A 10,390-nucleotide genomic window follows, 5' to 3' on the forward strand; every position below is an offset into this window, starting at 1 on the left:
TCATAGGCGGTGAAAGCTTCTTCCAATAGAAATAATCTTGGGTGGTGGATAAATCATTATAAAATTCATGATTTCTTAACCATAAAGATATAATGATTTCACCCGAATAGTTATCACAATAAGCACCACCTCATGTATGCTTAACACCACATGCATACATGTATAAATTATATATGTCATGCCATCTTTTCACGTATATGCATGCACAATATCACGTTCACATATATGGTTCATGCATTTCTACTTAGATATGCATATTTCACGTAATCCATATAATAAACATGTATAAATTACCTCAACCCAGGTTGTCTCAAACCCGGTTATAACATTTCTCTTCTTGTAGACCCTCACGAGACCAACACTCTCCAACATATTCTCTGTAATTTATCTAAAATAGATAATAATCAAAAGTAAAAATCTCTAAAATAGTTTTTCACTTTCTTTAAATTAGAAAATTTGTTGGAGATGCTCTAACAAAGTTTGTTTTAGTAAAGTCTCGTTAAGTTTCATAATTTCATATTTTTACTGTAGCGTGCTAATCCTGTAAAATTTTATGACAGARATACTGGTTTATAAAAGAATTACGACGAATCAAATAATAAGCTTGGCATACATGTCGTCTGATATTATAAGATCGTTCTGCTACCTTTTAAAATCAGTACAAAAAGGAAAATTTTGAAACGTTGTTACATTAATTGAGAGAAAAAAAAAATTATCTTTTACACTAAATAAAAATGAAGATAATTTTCATTTACATTTTGATGCATTTTGTCTTAAGTAATATTTGTTATTGCAGTATATCTAGTGAACATTTTTTTTTGAAAATTAATAATAGTATTTACTTTGGTAAAAAAAAGACTTAGGGCTTGTTTGTTAGTAGCTTAATGGACTTAATGTGACTAACAAATTATTTGATCAGGTATATATGACTGTTTACTAGTGATTTAATGACATAGAATATAACTTATTCAGTAAATTTTATGCAGAAAGTCAAGTTTTTTTCAAATATGTTCCTCATAATTAGAAAACATGTCCCCTCTATCTATAAATAATCTCTCTCAAACAAAAACATTTTTATTCTATACAGACGTATGAATCCATACATACAGTTTTATCTATGCATGGCTTAATGAAAAACTAACTAAACAACACCTTTAAACGTTCATCTAAACTTGACTGCTTCACTTTTTTTGAGTTCACATTCAAATACGTTGATCCAATATTATGTCTTGGTAGAAAAACACTGTTGTACGATATATAATACAAACTCTTCATTTAGACAAGACGTATCCATCCAATGCGTAGTTTGTTTCTATGGATGGATATATAAAGCAAAGAATGAACAAAGAAATTCCACTATTCTTTTGCGTAGCAATCAACTAGAAAAAAGACGGGAGGGTTCTTAGCAGGTTTGACTCCTGATCACAAAATTTATTTGATTACGTTTATCTGAAGTTAGTTATACGAATTTAAACATGAAGCTTTAATAAATTGTACTTACGCACAAGTTATTTGTAATCTTGAATTTTAAGTAATATACATCAACAAACAGTACTTCATGCATAAAAAGTGGTTTTTAAGAGTTTTTGTCAAATGTTTTATAATATAGTATAGATATCGATGAAGTAAAAATATCATACTTGTAACCAAAACTGATAAATTTTGTTTAGAACAAAATASATAAGAATATTTGACTTTATCGAAATATAAAACCAACTCAACTTCCATAACATATTTGTTAACAAAAACTGATAAATAATAGATTTGAAATCCAAATCCTCCAAATCCATTTCATTTCTGCAAACCAAATTGGACCTTAAATGTCATTATCATATCCGTCATAGATAAATTTATACCTTCAAGTCTATGGTTATGCCTTCGTAAATGCATAGAGGCAATCGGTTAAAGTTGATGTCGAAGTGAGAGAAGCTTTTAGAATCGAAAGTGCCTACATAATCAAACAAATACAGATGTTCGGTTAGATGTATAAACAATAAATAATAGAACTGAAAATAAAAGAAATTGTACGATTTTATATAATAATCTCATTAAATACTCTATTAAGATGTCCAAGGACAGTTCAGCATCCCAAAACGCCCATCTTTTTGTAGTGTGTGGCGTATGTAAGAAGTTGCGACTTTCTCAATCTATAGTTCGTTCTCTCTATTCTCTACGTTAGTACTAGAATTTCTTTTTGTTAAACGTGGGTGTTCGGTCTAACTTGCACGTACCTCGGCTAATCCCAAGGCCGTAAAGAACTGAACAACCAACCAGGAAAATCCCAGTGACCCTGTAGGGCTCGAACCAGTGACCTTTGTAAAAGATCTCTAGAAGGCCAAACTTTATTGTCAGTTGAGCTAATTTCAAAATTTTACCTCTTGTTCACCAATGCTCACTTCCAGAACCTCAATATCACCAACAGGAATGCCAAGAGTGTAGAATTTTGAAATTGTAGAAATAGACGGTGGGAGCGATACTTCGAGATCATCCGAGACGATGAACGTTGGTTGCCCCTGCGTGAAACTACCTAACCGTGTATTTGCTGCGTAAATAGGCAGAAAATCCGTCACACGAAGATAATTAGCTGCAATCGTCGGGGAAAGTAACATGGTCTTGACATCCTCAGATTTCAAGTAGTTACAATCTCCTAAACTCGAAATACTATTGTACAGATTATCTATAGCCATCGGAGAAGAATTATCCATCGTTAAACGTTTACAGCACCCAACGGGATCGTTAGAAAGCTGAAGAGCAGTTCTATAAAAAACTTCTCGACTTGTGCACATAAGACCTTCTTCTTTGATTTCTGGACGAGTAGTTTCATCGTCTGAGGCTGGACCGATTCACTYGAMGGCAAAKGTGAACTACTYGGTGTCGAATTCGTGATGCACGATGAACACGGGAAYGTTTTACTTCCTCCAAGAACGAGATTCGTCARAGGATTATTTGTTAACAATGACCACTTGAGTAGATTTGAAAACTGAAATAGTAATTGAAGCCGGTGTCARAACGAAACTGTTAKAATATGTGGAACCCCTTTAAATCCAGACAAATATAGAGCCTARATGGACTGTGTCTACACTACAACAAAACTAGGTTTACAAGACGCCAAAAATGTTTAAGTATCCCAATAGACTACTTTATAGGAGTTCATTTTATAGGATCAGATGTCTTATCTAAGAGTGTCGCAATAAGTTTATATGACGCTTTTGGGTGTCTTAACAAACTTTTTAGGACACTTTTAAAATAAAACGTCGTATTAACTATTTTATATGATGCTATTTGAAAGAGTGTATTACAAAAACAAGCGTCATATAAAAAGATGTGTTTATAGAACATTTTTCAGAATGTTCTACAAAATAGCTAATGTGACTATTCATTTTAAAACTTGTTAAGATACCCAAAAACGTCGTATACACTTATTACTAACAATTTTACATAAGACGTATTATTGAACTTAAGATCTATAAAACGATCAATTATGAGACTCATACATTCTTAGCATCCTATAAACCTGATTTTGTTACAGTGCTAGGTGACGTGAGACTCCAACCGATAATTTAACCAAAATCTTACCTTTTCCAAGCCGAAAACCACGGTTCTCTCATCTAGCAAATCAATGTAATCTACACCAAGAGTGTTAAAGAGTTCGATGCCTTTGTCGAGCAAGACATGTATAATGTTGAGATCATCCGTGATGAGGAACGATCCCTTCTTTTTGATCAACACTGCATCACCATAATCATCGTCGTTAGAATCATCGATGGTTGGCTTCATCTCGTTTAGGTTTACTTTCAGTTTCTGACAAAGATCAGCCAATGAATTTCTTGGATTAACCAACGCAATTTTACACTCGTCGTTGGAGAAACGCTCGATGTCAAGATTCACAACACTTTCGTATAGAGAAGTCAAGCTTCCAACATTTACATTCTTTCCGTCCTCGTGATTGGTCAAGAGTCTTGCGATTTTTCCCAGAGGCAAAGTGAGAAAACTGAAGAGAATTTCGACAAAGTCTTGACCTGCTTCCGCAAACATCACTTTTTTCTTCTTTTTGTCCACGAATACTTTCAGGCGAACTGATTTCGCATTGCTTCCCATCGGTCTGTGATCAAGTTAACCACCTTTTTCGTGTCTCAGCGTCTGATTGAGACCGCGAAAGATTGAAATGTGATTCAGGTTTAACTGGATTTCCAGTTTTCAGACTCACACTTTAACTAAGATTCTCATCACTTTATTCATAAGTGAAGCAAAACTAGAAGAAACTTTCTATGTTGGTTTGAAATCAAGTTAAGTTTCCATTCAGACAAAGTATATGCCATACCATGATTTGTAGAACACCCAACCAGATACCTTACTCAGATTCTTGGGTGATGTGTGCTAGTCTATGGGTGGGTAATTGTTCTTAATCAAATCAGACAAGCTAAACAGACGTCAGCCTCTCCTCAAACGGATTCATTTATAAAATCATTCTAGTATACAAAGAAACAGATAAAGATAAACCAAAATAACCTATGTAGATCCCAAACAAAATAGAAGCCAAGTCTAAGTCGGTTGAATCACTTGGTTGATGTCATGATGATTTGCGCCAAAATCAAACCATGGATTAGAAAGATTAATAGATTGATGGAGTTCTTGAGTAATTTCAAAATTTGGAKACCGTCAATATCAAATGTGTGTCGATATGTTCAATGGCTTTAGTCGTCGATTTTGATTATGTTAAATGTTAGGCTTAGGGATATATCTGGATCATAGCCAATAAGTTAAAAAAGTTGAGCTTGCTAATATTAAAATAGATATAGATATATATATATATATATATATCTATATATTTGGCGGTCGGTTTGGTCCAAACCGCCCAAAAAAGGTTCTAAACTGCAGACCGGACCGGACCGCCCGGTTTTGCTATTTTCCAAACCTGATCGGACTGTCAGACTGCTCAACGGCTTTTTTGAACATCCCTATGTTTAGCAGACCAGAAAAAGGAACAAATGCCTTTAGACCGGGCTTTGTTTTCTATACAATTCATTGGGTTAACTCATTGCCCCTTTGTTAGTTTTGCAGCTACCGAATGGAGGACTTGTAGACATTTCATTAATATTAATAGAACATATGCAAACAAAGGGCAAATATCCAAATATATTACATGAATTATTAGAACTAAATATAGTGAGAATTACCTACATTGTACATCAAAATTAAGTTTATAGGACATCTCCAATCTTTAAACGTCTCAATAGAGCGCTTTATAGGACTTAATTTATAGAACCAAAATATAAAGCGTCCTATCTAAAGGTGTTGTAATAAGTTTATATGACGTTTTTGGGCGTCTTAATAAGTTTTTTAGGACATTCTCGATACAAAGTATCACATTAACAACTTTATAGAACATTTTTTAGAAAGTGTCCTACAAACTCATTTTTTATAGGATACTTGTTTTTACAAGACAATTTTTCAAATAGTGTCCTATAAAGTTGCTAATGGGACGCTTTATATTAAAAGTGTCTTAAAAAACTTATTGCGACGTCAAAACGTCATATAAACTTATTACAACGCCTTTAAATATGACACTTTATTTTTTTGGTCCTATAAATTAGGTCTTATAAAGAGGTCTATTAGGATGATTAAAAATTGGAAGTGTCCTATAAACCCAACTTTATTGTAGTAGTAACAATTTGGAGGCAGTAGCTACTTCATCCCAAATTCAACCGCCGATGTCGCTCGATCCAAGCGTCTTTGATGGACGATAAAGAGGCTAAATCCATAAAAGTATAAAAGTAAAAAAAAAATAGTAATTTTTGCAAGCAAAACGTTCATAAACCCATTATGCTACACATTAGTGAGAATAATTACTTAGTAAAATCATGATAAAGCTTGGACACAAATAACATAGTAGATTGAAAGAAACAAAGATAACTTTGTTGATTCTTACCCCGGNATGTATTTGGCGGTCGGTTTGGTCCAAACCGCCCAAAAAAGGTTCCAAACTGCAGACTGGACCGGACCGCCCGGTTTTGCTATTTTCCAAACCTGACCGGACTGTCAGACTGCTCAACGGCTTTTTTGAACATCCCCATGTTTAGCAGACCAGGAAAAGGAACAAATGCCTTTAGACCGGGCTTTGTTTTCTATACAATTCATTGGGTTAACTCATTGCCCCTTTGTTAGTTTTGCAGCTACTGAATGGAGGACTTGTAGACATTTCATTAATATTGAATAATAGAACATATCCAAACAAAGGGCAAATATCCAAATATATTACATGAATTATTAGAACTAAATATAGTGAGAATTACCTCCATTGTACAACAAAATTAAGTTTATAGGACATCTCAAATCTCTAAGCGTCTTAATAGAGCGCTTTATAGGACTTAATTTATAGAACCAAAATATAAAGCGTCTTATCTAAAGGTGTTGAAATAAGTTTATATGACGCTTTGGGTGTCTTAACAAGTTTTTTAGGACATTCTTAATACAAAGTGTCGCATTAACAACTTTATAGGACATTTTTTAGAAAGTGTCCTATAAACTCATTTTTTATAGGACACTTGTTTTTATAAGACAGTTTTTCAAATGGTGTCCTATAAAGTTGCTAATGGGACGTTTTATATTAAAAGTGTCCTGAAAAACTTATTGCGACGTTAAAAAACGTCATATAAACTTATTACAACGTCTTTAGATAGGACACTTTATTTTTTTGTCCTATAAATTAAGTCATATAAAAAGGTCTATTAGGATGATTAAAATTGGGAGTGTCCTATAAACCCAACTTTAATGTAGTGGTAACAATTTGGAGGCAGTAGCTACTTCATCCCAAGTTCAACCGCCGATGTCGCTTGATCCAAGCGTCTTTGGTGGACGATAAAGAAGCTAAATCCATAAAAGTATAAAAGTAAAAAAAAATAGTAATTTTTGCAAGCAAAACGTTCATAAACCCATTCTGCTACACATTAGTTAGAATAATTACTTAGTAAAATCATGATAAAGCTTGGACACAAATAACATAGTAGATTGAAAGAAACAAAGATAACTTTGTTGATTCTTACCCCGGTTTCCGCTTTCACATATTTATTATGCCGCCATTGCCAATGATATGCAGTACAGTTAGCTACACATTATTTAGGATGATTACTTAGTAAAATCATRGTAAAACTTGAACACAGATAACATAGTAGATTAATAGAAACATATATAATTTAACATCTACGATGCAGTCCCGACCAAGAACATCCGACCTGTTCTCCATGTACAAATCCCGGCCCCTAGAACTGGTCTCGGACTAGCCAAATTGGTCCTAAATTTTTTTCATCAAAGTTTAACTTTCAACATAAAAAAAACTTGTTTGAAGAATTTTTTATGTATGATATCTTACTGAAATCTTCTTTAAAATCTCTAATGGGTCATTTAAATACACTTAAAATATTTTTTAAATCTTTTTCACACAAAAAAGTTATAAATGTTTCTATAATTACATTTTTTTAAGTTTAGTGTTGTAATATTTAAAAAACTTTAAGAATGAAATCTTGAAATCCCCATCAAGTATGAATAACTTATAACCTTTACATCATCGTACTATCTAAACACACATATCCGAATGAACAGAGAATAAACCAATCATATTAGAAATCAATAGATCCTTTAAACAATACCAGGCAATAAGTCTTCACTACTTCTATGAGTCAAGAAAAGTGTGATCAGTTTATGACATATTCGAAAGTCCCATACTTGGTCTTCGAGCAAGGCCGGCCTTGAGTTTTCATAAAAACCGTAACTGGCCTCGGACTGTCGGTCAATAACTGGACCTTACCAGTCTCGGGCTGGGCATGGGCCCATTTTGGCCACAACCAAAAGAAAAGCGATATCGAATCATAGAGGAAACACACAACCAAAAAAGAGCCCATGTACTGTAAATTTTTTAAAAAGAACGCAGTGAAAAGAGAGAAAAAGATCGGTTTTAGAGGAAGCCTAAAAATTCAACAAAAACAGGACCATTCCAAATATACAAAACTCAAATAAAAATTTAAGGTTGTTAAAGAAACAAACAAAAAAGAAGACTATTCCCATAAATACCAATGCAACCATTTTATTTTAGAGGCTCCATTTGTTTGTTTTGCATCAAGGACAATTTAACCTTTGTGGTCAATAGATCCTTTAAACAATACCATGCACTAATTCTACTTATACGCATCTGATCTAACAACTACAAAAATCTCATGTGAAACCAATATCGTATCAAAGATAGAGCAAACCTTTTTCTCGATTGTAATTGGAGCACCACCAAACAACGGCAAACCCTGGCTCATGGGGGACGATTTCTCGTACCATCGACCAAGTTGAAAAGGAGAGAAAACATAGAACCGTTAAGTCTACTTATACGCATCTGATCATGTGAAACCAATATCGTATCGTAGATGGAGCAAACTATAAAACAAAACATTAAAATCAAGATGTATCTCGCTGCATTACGCGAGTACCATTCTAGTATATATATATATAAATATGTATATATATATATATATGTGTGTGTGTGTATATGTACTAAAACATATATATCATGGTCACTTCATCTAGGTTTTTCTGAACTAAAATCACTTTAACGATAAAGATCCACTGATAAATTTCATTCAAGTATAGCTTTGCAAATGACAGTACRCAAAGTTGGAATGCACCAGTGTAAAGGATTAACATCAATATCAACACAAAACARAAATATCATGACTAGATCTATCAGCAACACCTATATTGGGGATTCAAGACACGGTTCTGCCTTTCGTTTCCTTGTAAATGCAATGAGGCAATCAGTTAAAACTGATGTCGAGGTTAGTGAAGCTTTGAGAATTGCAAGTGCCTGCATAATCAAGTAACGCATATAAAACTAACTACAAAATGTACTTATCATTCATGTTTCTAAATGATATATAGCTTACCTCTTGTTTACCGATGCTCACTTCCACAGCCTCCACATCAGGAATGCCATTTGTGTTCAACATAGAAATTATAGATGTAGATGGTGAAACTRTTACTTTCAGATCATCAGAAACAATGAATGTTTTTTGTTCCWTGAGGAAACAACCTGGTTTTGAACTTGGGTCATAAATCGGCAAAAGTTCAGTAACACGATGATAATTAGGTGCAACCTCTGGGCTAAGTAACATGGTCTTGACATCTTCAGATTTCAAGTATTCTCCATCTCCTAATCTTGTAACACTCCCGTACAGATTATTTATAGCCAACGGAGAAGAATTATCCATTGTTAAACGTTTTACAGTACCCAATGGGATAGTTAGGAAGCTGAAGAGCAATTCCACAAAAAAATTCTCCACTTCTGCACATAATACAATCATCTTTGATTTTTGCACCAGTAGTTTGATCGTATGACGCTGGCAAKAGTCGTTTAAAATCCAAGTTGAATTACGTAAAGTTGAGTTTGCRATGCACAAAGAGCACAAGCATGAACAGGAGCACAATTTCGTTCCCCCAAACACYAGATTTGTCAAAGGATTATTTGTCACTAACGACCACTTGAGTAGATTCAAAAACTGAAATAATAATTTGAAGGAGAAAGTTAGTGTTAWACGATATATTCTTAATAAATTATCCAAACCGCTATAAATAAATAAAAACATTACCTCTGGTATGCCAAAACGCATGGTCCTTTCATCCAGCAAATCAATGTTTCSAAGACCAAGAGAATTGAGGAGTATGGTGCTTGTATTGGGCAACACAGGAAGTACATTAAGATCATCAGTGACGATGAAAGATGGCTTGTTTTTTAGCAACACTGCAATACCATCACTATCACCGACAGTGGCACCAACAGGATTTATGTCATCCAGATTTACTTTCAGCTTCTGGAAAACAGAAACCGATGCATTGGATGGATGAACTAGTCCAACCTTACAAACGTTGCTAGTAAAATGTTTATCATCAAGATTCAAAATACTTTTATACAAACAAGTCACGCTTCCGACCTGCAAGTCTGAATGTGTGCTTGAGAGTCTTGCAATTGTTCCCAGAGGCAACATRAAAAAACTAAAGAGAATTTCCACCAAGTCGTCTTCTGCTTCAGCAAACATCACTTTTTTCTTCTTTTTGTCGATAAATACTTTCAAGTAAACTGATTTTTCTTTGCTTCTCATCGTATCTGATCAAGTTAACAACATCCATATAGATCACAAAAGTTTATGCAAGAGAAAGAGTCTAAGGAGGTTGAAACAATGTTTATGACATTGGAGCAGGGCCGTCCCGGGGGAGGGCGACACGGGCGTACGCCCAGGGCCCAAAAATATCAGGGGCCCAAATTTCTCCTTAAAATATATAGTAGTCTAAAAGAATTTAATAAATTAACGAAACCAAAAAATTGTAGCATATAATAAGAGAGAAAAATAATTTA

General features: G+C 33.9%; 2 protein-coding genes across 2 annotated transcripts; both read right to left on the minus strand.

The window, feature by feature from the left end:
- Positions 1-2,707: 2,707 nt before the first annotated feature.
- On the minus strand, positions 2,708-4,098 carry LOC112517702. The gene is made up of 2 exons (XM_025125087.1): positions 3,577-4,098; positions 2,708-2,980 (listed from the first exon to the last, which is right to left on the minus strand). Exons 1-2 carry the CDS (start codon positions 4,096-4,098, stop codon positions 2,708-2,710), a joined length of 795 nt encoding a protein of 264 aa, XP_024980855.1.
- A 4,562-nt stretch (positions 4,099-8,660) lies between these two features.
- Positions 8,661-10,136, minus strand: LOC112517703. Its single transcript, XM_025125088.1, has 3 exons — positions 9,627-10,136; positions 8,925-9,536; positions 8,661-8,845 (listed from the first exon to the last, which is right to left on the minus strand). Exons 1-3 carry the CDS (start codon positions 10,134-10,136, stop codon positions 8,735-8,737), a joined length of 1,233 nt encoding a protein of 410 aa, XP_024980856.1. The 3' UTR covers positions 8,661-8,734.
- Positions 10,137-10,390: the final 254 nt, after the last annotated feature.

This window comes from Cynara cardunculus, assembly GCF_001531365.2.
Source record: "Cynara cardunculus var. scolymus isolate 2C chromosome LG 9, CcrdV1, whole genome shotgun sequence".
In the NCBI taxonomy this organism is placed as follows: domain Eukaryota; kingdom Viridiplantae; phylum Streptophyta; class Magnoliopsida; order Asterales; family Asteraceae; genus Cynara; species Cynara cardunculus.